Below are 13,979 nucleotides of genomic sequence, written 5' to 3' on the forward strand. Positions count from 1 at the left end.
GCCTTCCTCCAGAAAGGACAGATTGGGTTTGCTAAGATGCAGTCCCAGCCCTCTTGGCTGTGGGTGGGTGGGTGGGTGGCTGGAATTTTTGCTGTGTCAGGTTTTGTTGTGGCTGTAATATGACAGGGGGCAGCACAGGCAGCGGGAAGCACACTATGAGGATGCCAGTTGCCTCCGCTATGTGAATGAATATTCCCTCTCTTTGTACTCTCTGCCGATGCTGTGCTAAGTCTCTCTGGGTTGGAGCAGCGATGTGGGGAGCACAGTGGGACGGGAGTAGTCTTTCCCGTGAGAGATTGATTAAATAAATGACTGTTATAGAATTTTAAGTCAGCCTCTCTGCTTTCTGCTCACTGAGAGCAAGCAAACCTACTGATACAAACACAAATGATTCTAAACGAGACTAGGGAGAAAGAAGGGAGGCTGACTCAAACTGACAGAACCAAACGTGCCCTCCTTCACCACAGGAACCCCATTTACACTTGCAGTGGGGCTACCTGGGGATCAAACCGTTTCTCCTGTTTTTATTTTATTTTAGTATAAATCTCACCCCCCCCCCCAATCCAGATCTTAATTGCTCCAAATGCACATGGAGGGCACAGGGCATGACCCTCAAAACAGGATGGATCACTTGATTGCCTGTGCTGTTCATTCCCTTTCAAACACCTGGCATTGGCTGCTGTGGGAAGACAGGCTCCTGGGCTAAATGGACCATTGGTCTAACCCAGTATGGCTGTTCTTATGGGACATAGTAGGAGGGGTTCAGGCAGAGGAGTGGGCATGGGGGTGCATGGGGCCGAGGGTATAGACAGGCAGAGAAGGGGGTGTGATATGCTAGCAGAGGAGGGGTGTATGGGGGATGGATGCAGGAGGAGGGGGGTATAAAAAAGGGGGGCAGGCAGAGAAAGAGTGCAGGGGAAGGATAGAAGGCGAGAGGTGCCGGGGAAGAGTTGTCGGGGAGGGCACAAGGGAAGGGGGTGCAGGCGAAGGGGGAGGGTAGAAGAGGACGGGGTTCAGGGAAAGGGGTGCAGGCGAAGGGGGAGGGTAGCGAAGGATGGTGCGGGCGAAGCAGGAGGCTAGAGGGGGAGGGGTGCGGCCGAAGAGGCGTAGGGGGCGGTGGGGGGCACAGGAGGAAGGGCTGCGGGGCAGGCGCTGACAGCTCCTTCCCCAGCCCGGTGCAGGCAGGACACTGAGCCCCGGCCCCGGCCCCGCCCCTGCCCAGGTGCCCGAGCCTTGGGGGTCCGGCGGCGGGACAGCGTCCCCTGCCCCCACCCCCCTGCGGAGCTGGGCTCTGCCTCTCCTCGCGCCGGGGCGGAGGGGGGAGGTGTGCGCGGCGCGGCGCGGCGCGGCGGGCTCGGTCCGGGGGCGGCTGCAGCTCGGCTGCCCGGCCAGCCACGCGCCCTGTCAGTGCACGAGCCGGCTCCGCTCCCTGCACAGCCCACTCAGGAGGGGCCGGCGGGGAAACTCCGCACCGCCCTGCGGGTGAGGAGGGGGGGGGGGGGAGAGAGACTCAGAGCAGCAGCGGCGGAGGCGGCGGCAGCAGGACCCCTCCCTGCATCCCAGCCAGCGGCACCGCTTCCCTCCCTCCCTGCCCGGCTCCGAGTCCTCGCCCGCCGGGAGCCTCTCTCGCCGCCGCCGCCGCCGCCGCTCGGGCTCGGCTCCCGGGGACGATGCTCTGGCTGTCCGGCGGCAGGGCTCTGGCTCCGCTGCTCCGCTCCGCCGGGGTCCCCTTCAGCGCCTGGCTCCTGCTCAGCCCCCTGTGGGTTCGGATGTCTCTGGCTTCCTCCTTCCTGACAGGTAAGGGGGCGACCCGCCGCCCCCGCGGGCAGGGCGAGGCGCGTGGATGGTGCCGAGAGCGGCTCTTCGCTGTGCCCCGCTGGGAAAGCCAAAGCGATGCACAGCCTGGACAGCTGGGGATGGAAACCCCCGCCTGGGTTATGCGCCTGGCAGATGCATTATCCCTGGGACGGGCTCCGCTCAGCATCCTGGGAGGGCTCTAGGGAAATTCACCTGGCAGAGCCTAGTGCAGGTAGAACTGCAGAGAAGACTTTCCCATTTACACATGGTTTGGCTAATGGTGGGTAACCTGGGTAGAAGCTCTTTTCCATCAAACCCACAGTCCCCCCTCCCAAGGCCACCCTGTGCTCTTAGTCATTTATCATGACACGAAGTGTTGTTGTTTTCTTTGTTGGATTATGTATTGCATTGTTTGTTGAAAGTAGTAGATTTGCATTACATTCATTTTTTTTTTAAATTGCATTTAAGAAGAAAAGGTTAATGATTGTAGGATATAATTACATGTATTCAGGCAGGTGAAGACCTAAACTGCTGCTATTTTTTTTTTCCTTGAAGGACATACTTTACTGACACCTGGTGCATAAAGAAAAATGTTGAGTCAATTTCTAGTAAAAACAAGAAGTATTAGGTTTCAAAAGTCATTCCAACATGCGATAATACAGGACTAATCAGGCCATACAGGAGATCTCTAATTTGACTCCTTTTCTAAATTGACTGTGATGGCAGTCTGTTCCTCATGGATTAAAAAAAAAAAAAGAAAGAAAAATGGTGCTGGGTGCTGGGTTGAGTTGTTGGTACTGTACCAAGGGGCCTGATCTAGAGCACATTGAAGTAAATGGAATTCTTTCCACTGATTTCAAGGCACTATGGGTCAGGTCATTACAGAAGTATCCTATTTTTAATGAAATACTCATTACTGCACAAGTCATCTAAGAGGAGAAAAAGCATCTCTGCTGTAAATGGGGCATAGAAAGGAAGCCTAGATTTTATAGAGAATAAAAAAGGCTAGTCATTTACCAGCTCTCATCAGGATCTTGTAGAAACTATCCCTTTGAAAGTGAATAGTTTCTATGCATTTGTTTCTGATATTCTTGGTTGTTTAGAGCAGAAGTGCGAGATTTGAAGCTGAAGGCTAGGAACTATACAGGAGCTTAAATCAAAATCAGGAATTCAGATTCTGATGAGAGCCAGTGAATTAAAATTTGAAAATATATTTTTTATTTTGATTTTCATCTCAGGATCTGTTGCAAAATGTGAAAATGAAGGGGAAGTTCTACAGATACCATTTATCACAGACAGTCCTTGTATAATGTGCATTTGCCTGGTAAGTTTGGATTTCAGGTAATAAAAACACTTAGGGTTGTACTAAAAATAACTATACAAAGAAAGGAATACATTGTATAATCAAATCTTGGGTATTTGTTGCCTTTATGCAATGCAAGGTTATCTCAGTGCTGAGCTAACCAGAAAATGTTCCAGTCCTCTATCTTGGAATCATCTCTTTGACTTTAAACTCATAAATGACTTTAGTATGACATTGTGAGACTCACTGATTACTACAGTCATCATGTGAATTCATAGTGAGAATTATTTTCACAAAGTCACGTGCTGGCATGAAAGATTTCTACATAGCCAATACCTATGAGCGGAGCAAAGAGGTTGAAATGTGGGCTTTGGGGGTGCTATTGCTGTCAACCGCCACATACCTAATGTCATAGATTGACTTGATGAAATGGCATAAGGGGCCAATATGAGGGATGCAACAAGTTAGTAAAGTAATAAAATGTAGATGATTTAAAGTCCAAAACTTTAGTTTTGAAAGTACAATAAAGTGTATTTTCAGGCATTCCTGACTAGACGGATTGTAATAAGAAGACAATGCAAGCATACATACTTTATAAAAAGTGTCATTCTTAGGATGTCACTGCTGTTTGTGATGGGAATTCAGCTGTCATAGTAGTTAACAATTACACTATTTTGTAATTCTTTCCTTAGGAAATATCCCTTGTTCTTACACTGGCTTTTAGTTTCATATTAAACATTTTGGATGCTCTTTAGTTGAGCAAGCCTACTTAAGTCAATTGAAGTATTTCAATTGATATCAATGGATTTTAGATCAGGCCAAATGATAACTTTTTAGATATTAATGAGAAAAAAAAGTATTGAGTTCTGAAGGGGAAAAAAAAGGAGAGGCATGGAGATGAAAGAAATAAAATGAAAAACAAAAAATAAATGAATATGGGTTTCATAATGGGTCCAAGATTTTATGTTTCCCAACTATCTGCCACACAGCTCTAACTAAAGGCAGGGAACTAGCAGCAGCGAAGAAACAATTTATATAAAAGTTCAGTGTCACACTAAAAGCAAAATATTTATATTTTTAGACCTCTTTATAGTCTGTAATGTTAACTCAGTCGATGCACTTTTAGAAAACATGAGATTAACATGGCATGAAAAAAAGGTGGATGAACATTGCAAAAAATATTGGAGGACTAGAAGAACTTTGAATCTATATGGCCTAAAGAACAGTCTCTGTCAGATAGTATATGAACTATGAGCATGTACAAGAAAGTCTTTAAAACATTTTATATTTTACCACTAACTAAAATCTGATAAATTACTCTTTTGCTTTTGTGGAGGGGATGAGACTACTCACTAGTAATAAGTGTTTACAGGCTCAGGCAACTAATCTGTAAAGAAGCTAAACTATGGCATTGCAAGTGGCTATAAAACAATAGTTTTAATATGAGTTCTTACAACAAAAATACTTTGCATTTCTTTAATGCCTCCCATTCAATAATCTCAAAGCTCTTTACAAACATTAATGAATTTAGCCTCACAAGAGCTCTGCACTAACAGCCTCAGTTTTGCAGACAGAAATGTAAGGCACAGAGGTCTCACAAGGAGTCTGAGGCAGAAGAGGGAATAGAGGCCAGGTCTCCTGGATCCAGTGATTTAACCACAAGACCATCCTTTTCCCACCACAAGACTTCACTTTGTGAGCTGATATGGGTTGTGTACTGGCCGAATTAGTAAACTAATGTTTATTTTCTCACCATAATGAAGGGCAGATTACAGAGGTGGAAGGCCATTTTTGGGTCTGCTGACTGAGATCACTCTAAGATCTGAGTGAGCAAAAAAGGTAGTTTTATGCCAGCTTTGTGACCTCTGGATTTTGAAAGTTTTAACTTATGTTTGGCTGCCAACATCCCTAAAGTGCTGTTCCAAGTCTTGGAATAGCTGAAGTGCAAAGGTGCTCTGTCTTCCCTTATGTACTGGCAACTCATCCTACATCTGTGGCCCTGTGCCTCCTGAGAAATACCTTTATGGCAGGTTTGTGCCATTGAATGATGCAAAGCAGGCTGATGATAACTAAGAATAGCCCCTCTGCTTTCTTAGATATTATGGAGGCTTTGATAGTAACTGGAAAAAGTAATGGGTTCTGGACTTGTGTCTAAAAGGTGCAATAGACTTTTTCTAACATGCAAGAAGAGCAACACTAAGAAATGATAAACAGGTGAAAGTGAGTGTCCGTATCAGAATTATTAGTAGTAACAAAGATTAAGTAAACAGTAGAAAAAATATTGTCACTGTAAATTGAAAATCTAATTGAAATGGAATTGAAATTGAGAAAGATGATTACTGACATTTTACACAAGATTTGAAATGTCACTAGATGATACAGTATATTCTACTGAATGATACAAAAAATGAAAGATGGTATGTATTAATGAATTTGTCTACAAAGTCGGTTTGTACTAACTTAATGCTTGAAAATCAGAATGTCTAAAATATTGCTCTTTCTGAAAACATAAGCTGTGAAACGTTGTGGGCTCTATGGTGGACTGGAAGAATTCCAGGCTTTAGAATTAATGTGGTGATGATGGGTAAAGATATATTTGAAGGCATTTATATGTATATCAGCAAAGTATTGATTCAGTTCAAGAGGGTTGTTCATTTATGCCTTCCATTAAATTTTTTAGGACTTTTGGGATTATAGCTACAATATATAATATAACATAAAAGCTGCAGAAATTCCTTTCTAAAAATATCTTCACAGATCTGTAGAAATCAGGTTTATTAATGTGGAAAAAATACCCAAAACCAAAAATGCCCCTTCCACTGACTAAAGGACTTGATCATGTCAGGTAATACAACCTTGGAACTTTGATTCAATGCACAGAACTGTAGGATGGAGGCTACTAAGACACAGATGTTAAACATGGGCTTGTGAGAAGTTACATAAATACAAAGACCTATCATATAGGATACTGTTTTGAGTTTTTCAGAATTCACGTATATACTTTAGACTTGAGATTTTAAAAGAAAAATGAAAAACTGAGTGCTGTTACCGAATGTAAAGGAAAGATTAGATTAGAATTTGTTAATATGAATGTTCTGTATATAAAATGTGCATGGACTATTTCAAGTTAAACTTTGTTATAAGTACAGTAAATGGGCAACGTTAACTCAGTTTTTGTTGGTACAGTTTTTTGGCTGAAAGTGGTCAAGCTGAAAATAGGCTTACATCTGATATCATAGCATTTAAAAAAATATATATACTTCAACATAAGCTTGGAAAAGACATAAAAATGCTACACTCTGGCAAGAATAGGTGAGATGAGAGCCTGTATATAATTATAGTGCAAAAACTTAAAGCTCCACAAAATCAGTTTACCCTGAATTAAACTTTTGAGCTCTGAATTTTTCAAAGGTGGGATGAGCTCATGGCAGTGGTGGTGGTGATGATGATGGATGGTTTTGGTGGAAGTGGTGAAAAGAACCATATAATTTCATTCTCATTTATCATCGTCTGCATAAACCCAAACACCTCGCCAGAAGCAAGGAGGGATCCAAGAATAACCTTATTCATTGGCTGGAGGTGGATGTAATTTTAAAGTGGGGGAAAAAATAGCATACTAGTTCAAAAGGATAGGTGAGATGTGTCTGTTGTCCTTAATTACAATGAACTGGGTGACTAAACTCTAGACAAGTAATGATGACCTGCTAGTTGCAGGAGCTTATCTCTCATGTATTAGACCAGCAGTAAAAATGGTTCTTGTGCTATCAAGAATACTATGGTTTTAGTATGGGGGTGAAGTATTTTTCCCCCATGATCCTTAAGAAAACAAGTGTGCCACATATGAAATAACAGCTGATAAAAGCCATTGGTGACCTTGATAAACCACATCTAAACTAGTTCCATTTCTTCCCTCCCTCCCACACCTTAACCTGCCAACTGCACCTAAGAAGTGGTAATTGTACTTCTCAACCTTTTATCACCTAAATCCAGAACAGAAGGAAACAAACATGAGCCAGAAAGTGTAACCCAGTGTTGGAAACCTGATAAAAGCTTTGAGGCAGGAGCTCAGGAAACTAGAAATCAGAGCTTTGCTTGGCATGAGTTTTTTTCGGCATGAAACATCATTCTGTAGTTTAAATTTACACTTTTAAATCCAAATGGGCAATGTAGAATTTGACCTTTGCTGATAAAAATGATGTTACATTCAATGTTATAAGAACCGCTGTTCCACCTAAATAAGCATGTTTTTGGTCCACGTTTTAAATCAAACCTCATAAAAATAACCCACCTAGAAAAAAAAAGCAAGAATGTTACCTAGCCTACCTGGGTTTTCTGGGATATTTTACCTGTAAGTATCCCAGTTTGTTTCTATTGCACAAATCTCTATTTGAAAGAGGATGGCCAGCTTGAGAGCAAGTGTTCAGCACATGTTTGATGAAGATGGCAATGTTTTAGTACATCAGGATTCAATTTTTGTTGTGTCAAGGTATAACGGAGCCCAGATGAATTTTAGTGGAAAAGTGCATATTTAAAAAAAATAATCAAACAATTCTTTCATACCTATTTTATTTAATATAATTTCAATAGTTCGGTAGTTGCATCTAAAGAGCCTATCAAAACAGCATTTTCTGTCAATTTCAATGATCCTCTCCCTTTATTACTTTGCAATATAATTAGATTTCTCTTCACTCCCCACAAAAATAACACCACCCAAAGCCAAAGAGACAAAAGAGCCTCAGATACAGTAGTTTAATGGTAACTTTTACCTCCATAGTAATACAAAAGAGAATGTTGTTTTGATCAGTATTTGAAGGGCTCTTCCCTACAGTGCAAACATGCACCTACATAATGCTGTGTTTTGTTAGTTTCTATCCAATTTTAAAAAGGCAAATGTACACGCTGTCTCCTAAAGAGAAAAATGGTGTCTGGTGCAGCTGGGTGTCTGTGTATTTTTTTGCCAGAAAGGTTAGAGGACTGTGTGTGTATATAAAGGTATGGGTGGGAGCAAGGATTTACTGAAATCATAAACTAATGTTAATTACCTACTGTATAAACAACTTAGTTTAGTAGACTCTGCAAAGGGATGAGCTAGCAGATAGCTCATAGACTCTGCTATCCTTATACTACCACATATAATATCGCTGCATAAGGCCAGATCCTGGATGCCTTGGCCAGAAAAACAGCACACAGACCCACACTCTTTAGGAGCACATGACGCAAGATGGACCATGTAGTTCTGGCTCTCCTGAAAACATACGGAGAGTCTGCTCCTCAGGGATTCTACGAGTGGAGTTGAGGAAAGGTGGGATGTGAAATAGTCCCACATACAGATATGGGTGCCCTAACCAAGCCAGGCTGCCTGCATACAGCCTTCCATGTCATTGATTTTTTGTTCTGAGTGAGAATATATTATGCAGCCAGATCTGTCCATAGCCAGTGTATAGTCCTAAATTATACTGATTTTGTCATGTAGTCCTTTGGGGGATTGAACCAAATTTCAGTGGTCAGCTAGTATTTGGTCTGTAATACCAGTTTACGTCTGTAACGTGTTTTGGAATCCTACCTTATAAAAAGCACTATACAACTGTAAATTGCTAAATATTGTTATTTATATGTCACTTAATGGAGGGAGGTTTTGATTTTTGTTATCTTTGTGCCTTACCACTGCAGAGAGAGTGACACTGAGTGTCACTTGCCAAGTGTCTTGAAAAGAAGGGGGGTTGTAGGTGAACTGTGGTGAATTTCTCATTTGCTCTGCTCTTATCAGTCAGATCCATTTCAGATTGGCTCATTGCTATGTACTGGTGAGGTTGCCCTGTCCTCAAAGGTGTGTTTGCCTTTAAATTTCATCTTATTATTCTGCATCAGGACATTAACTTTTGTGATTTGTTGCAACAGGCTGTAATGCGTCATGAATGGCATAACATGATTAGACCATTCCATAAATCTGCAGTAACAGAGATATATGAGGCTTGAAGTAGCTATTTCACATTATCCTTGGATTATTTGGGATAGTGAATTATTCACTACTTGCACATCTCTAACAGTGAATTTGCTGCACTGAGCAAAACACATAGTGCTGGATTGATTACAGATCTTGGTACAACCCTGCTGGACAGAAGCTGACAATAGGAATGCTGCACTCACATTGAAGATTCAGTATAACCATCATGGGAAAAAGCTTAATTGTGGTATAATTAAAGGCTCTGAAAACTTGAATACAAAAGAACGTAATTAAAATGAATAAATAATACATGAAAATATTCTGTTAGGGGGCACAGAAATGCCATAAACTAAATGGAAAAATGTAACATAAGCTGCAAATGTCTTTGGAATGTTTCTATGGTAAGTACAAAATAGATCAGTCTATGTTAAGGCACTTTTTAAAATTGCCAATAAGAACAACATTATTAAAAAGCTGGTCCAGTATCAAAATGGAGGTTTAAAGACATACAGGTACAGGAATTTTATAGGCTTTCAAGTTTCTTCCAGTGAGTTGTTAAAAGTCTCTTTAAAAAGTGTGGTCCTGTAACTTAACGTCTCGCAGTATCAATGTTTCTGGTGTTCAGTTTTGTGCTGCCATATTGTGTGAAAAATATATTTTTATAACTGATTTTAGTTCCCCATCATGTTTTAATAGAAAGCTCTGAGGGGAGAAAAACGTTAATTTAGACAAAAATCAAGTGAAAAGGAAATCTATGTTTCTGGGGGGTTTGTTTTTTTACATTAAGCTCACAGTCTAATAATGTCATGAAGATAAAAAGTATATTGTATAAAAATCTTTATCTCTGTTACTAATAACACAATAGAGTATTAAAAAAAAATAACTATTATACTGGTATGTAATCATCTTGTACCTAGTTACAATTGTAACTGCTTCCTCTCATTCTTTCTGACCTTTCCTTCTATCCCTGCAGCTAAAATAATCTTCCTTTTACCTTGCTCTGACCATTCACCTTCACTGAATCTCTGTACAAGCTCAAACTCAGTGTCCTCACTTTCAGAGTGCTGCCTACATCTCATCCCTTATATTGCCCTGCTCCTTGCCTCACGGACCTATGCTGTACCAAGGCTCTTGTCGCTTTTGAACTCCTTTTGTCTCTTTCTCTCAGTCACATCTTTATGTGTGAGCATGCGTGTTTGTTTCTTAGTTAATTTGAACCTCTGTCTTTTTATCTGGAACAGTGTCCTTCTCGCAGTGTGCAACACATCTTTATTCTCAGTCTTCAAATATCTCCCTAAAATCCAGCTGTTCTAACTAGCATTTCAAAGCTGGCCTCTGTGCTAATGCTATGTACTTCTCTCTCCTTATACCTTATTTTTAAATTTTAAAATGTTTTCATGAACAACTTAGATATTTATCTTCTTTCTTTGTTATTACCCACAGTTCCTCATCCTCTCCTTGCAGCCGTTCGTTCTGATGTTGTAATTTCTTATGTTTTTTCCATTTTAGACTTCTTTTTAGAGGAAGATACCATAGCTTTTTGCTCCTGTAATTGACCAAACAGATTGATAGTGCTGTTAATTAAGTTTATAGTTGGAAATCTGCTTTGTTCCAGTGAAAAATGTTGATGAAAATGAAAAAAGGTTTTGTTTTGTTGAAGATTTTCTTCAAATGTTTTTGGGATTTTGTTGAAAAACTGAAACCCCCACAATTTCTGGTTTCCTATTTTTTGACAAAATAATGTACAATTAGAACTGGTTGGAAAATGTTTAATGTATCAAAATGTGGGTGTAAGATGGAAGAATTTTCTGTGGAATTTTCTGACAATTTCCCTCACTTTTTAAACAAGAAAAATCTTGAAATTGATAAATTCCAGTAAAGAGTGACGGAAAAATTATGACCCCTTTTTTTTTTTTTTTTTTTTTTTTTGCAGTCCCCCCCAACCACTCTCCTCCTTATCTTTCAGCCAGTTCCACTAGTAATAAAACTAGAGATGGGGTCAGGTGTGCAATGTTCAGGTTTAGTTTAGAGTTTGGGCTGAACGATGTATCAAGTTCAGGTCACGTTTAATGATGTCAAAATCTCACAAGCTGTTCTCATGAGTTTTCAGCACCAAATGTGGAGAAATCAGGCTCCATAAATATTCATTTTTATCATGACAGCTGAGAATTTACAGAAGCTCTATAATGCTTGGATTCCAGTGTTGTGAATACTTATTCAAATGAATAACTTTACTCACATGAGCAGTACCATTGACATAAACATTATCAGTATCAGGACCTTCCCTGCTATTCGCATATATCCTTACTACTAAAATAAAGGCAATAATATAATCTGGAAAATATAGACTATCAAAATGAGGCCTCTATAATTTCATTTTCAGTCTCAGTCATGAACAGTTTTCAAATAATCAGTTGAGCAAGAATTATTCACTGAAGAAATTCACAAATCATTCTGAAAAATGAATATATTTCAGAAAATCTGCTCACAGACAATTCACAAACAGAAAAGAGAGATGATATTTGCATTATTTGCACAGTTTTATCTACAAATCATCCACTCCTGTCCCACAGAGGTAGGGGTCATAAACAACAGAAACACCACTCTTTTAAGCCCCTTTAAAGTGGAATATGTACAATTTAAATCCTTTAATGATGATACCTAGTAAGGAATCTAGGTACTCAGGTACGAATCCTGCAAAGACTTAGATACATGTTAATTTTATATGCTGTGACTATTGTTTAAAGTCAAACGCAAGCCTAAAACTTTATAGGATTAGGGTCTTAATAGTCAAATGTCATAGTGGTGGCCTGATAGTTTAGATTTCTGACCATCCAAAGGCTGAAACTTCTGGTTTTATTTTATTATTCTCACTATTATATTCATTGAATTTAATGGGAATTGGATTTAGAAACATTGTGCCCAATTGTGCTGCTGTTCTTTGGACAACAACAACTGCACACTTGTTTGTGTCTTCTTTTGTTTGTTTATTTATTTATGTATTTATGTCAGAGGGTCTAGTTGTGATTGGAGAGCTACAAAAAGAGGAATTAAAGATCTTGATTGCCTTGATCTTGTGCTTTGTTCCTTTATTCTGACTAGTAATGGCTAGTGATTATGTATAATTGAGGAGGGATAGGAAAGAGGAAGAGTTAATTGATAAACAATTGCTTGAAGGCAGCTTAATGATGGTGATTTCATGATGCCAGTTAGTGCAGGCCGTACCTTTTGGAATTCACTGCTACAGGAAGGTATCCTCAAGTCAAATGTGGCTGGAATGGATTTTAAAAAGAAACATTAACCTAACATGTATCTGTACAAGCTAAGACATTGACAAGGGTCATCAAATCACATGCTTCAGAGTTTTATCTAATCACTTCTGGGGGAAAGAAATTTTTTTTTTCCTTAATAAGGCACAACTCATTTTTATGCTTTTTTTTTTTTTTTAAAGTATCTGATGTTGGCTGCTACTGAATCAGTCTACAGGTGGATCAGTGAGACGAACTGGCAAATGCTTTCATGCTAAAAAATGTATTCTGGACTGCAAATGTGGCTTGCAATATTCTTGCCTGGCAACAAGGGTTTTTAAAAGTAAATTTTTGAAAGAATGTTGGAAAATTTTCAAATTTTACTTTAAAATATTGAAAGTGTAACAGTGTAAGAACCTTTTTTGGGATGGGGGGAGACCCCGTAAGTCTTGTGCTCTAGTCTCATTAGGCATCTGTGGGAAAGGGAAAAACATTATGATGTTGAGGTTTAACAAGTAGCTAGTGTACACATGCAAAATTATTGTTTGTTTAATTTTAACATAAGGAGTTTTAGGTCACAGTGCTAATGCATCATTTATACAGCGGCTGGATTGATACTGGTACATGTCTGGTTGAAGAATGGTAAGGTCTCTAATTCACAAAGAGCTCTGTTACCCAGATATCAGCTGTAGCAGCAGTATTAAGAATCCCCGAAATTCTAGGATGTGACTGCCCTCCCTTCATTACAAAAGGTGATGTGTTCAATACCCAAAACTGTATTCAGTAACTTGTAGTTCCTAAAACTAGAGGTCTCTGTCACCATCAAACCTCTTGGTGTGTTAAACCAACCCACATACTGAAATGTACAAATGTCAGAGTCAAAAAGGGAACCATCTATAACAAAGGAAAGCTCACTGGAAGTCAAAGCCATTTCTGAGGGATGAGGCTGTAACCCATTGGCTCCTGTACATTGTTATCTGTTTTGTGCAAGGCAGCCTGGGAAGCATTTTTGAGATTGGGATTCTGCTTGTTTTCAGGCAGAGTGAAAAGGGCTAAATGAGACTTCACTCCATGGAAGTTCTATGTGACTCCAGAGACAGATGTTGTATACTATGGTTTTTAAAGGATTTTAAACATCTTCTTAAGGCTTTACACTAGCCGTGTGTGTTTGTGGGCGTGATTCATATATGAGTAGGACCCTCATTTCCTTTGGCTGAATGTTAAACCTTTTAAGGTGTTCTCATTGTTACATACCCCGTTTAATGTCCTCTTGAAGTTACTAAGGTCTCTCGTGCACTAATATTGTGGAATCTCTGATTTTCAGACTGACTTTTCCTCCTCCCCTTCCTTCCTGCATTTTCCTTTCTGCTTATATAATAGTATTGCTGCATGAGTTCTGGCTCTTCAGACGACTAATCTGTGCCATTCCACACAGTGAAATCATTGGTGGCTGGGTTTCTAGCATTGTGGATTTTTGGCCATGCATAATCCCCTTTCCTGGCACTTGAGGCTTATTACTTGGGTTAACAAGATGCTATCTGCAGTCAATACCTATGTAAATATAACCGGCTAGCAAAGATCTTAATCACACCTGATATATCATACAGCCTTTACAACCCTCCAGAGACATAACCGCAGGAGCCAATTCAAAAGCAGGTTGTGTTCTCAGTCTCACAGGGCCCCTTAT

General features: G+C 40.1%; 1 protein-coding gene across 1 annotated transcript in view; it reads left to right on the forward strand.

Moving 5' to 3' along the window:
* The first annotated feature begins 1,670 nt into the window (after window positions 1–1,670).
* The window catches only part of BMPER (BMP binding endothelial regulator), a 175,951-nt gene continuing 163,642 nt past the window's right edge, over window positions 1,671–13,979 (forward strand). Inside the window, exons 1-2 of the mRNA XM_067562445.1 lie at window positions 1,671–1,797; window positions 3,036–3,121. Coding sequence (XP_067418546.1) covers window positions 1,671–1,797; window positions 3,036–3,121 — 213 coding nt within the window. The remainder of the gene's footprint in view (window positions 1,798–3,035; window positions 3,122–13,979) is intronic.

This window comes from Emydura macquarii, unplaced genomic scaffold (genome assembly GCF_026122565.2).
Source record: "Emydura macquarii macquarii isolate MOO-44397 ecotype Brisbane River unplaced genomic scaffold, CSIRO-AGI_Emac_v2 contig_2432, whole genome shotgun sequence".
NCBI lineage: Eukaryota > Metazoa > Chordata > Testudines > Chelidae > Emydura > Emydura macquarii.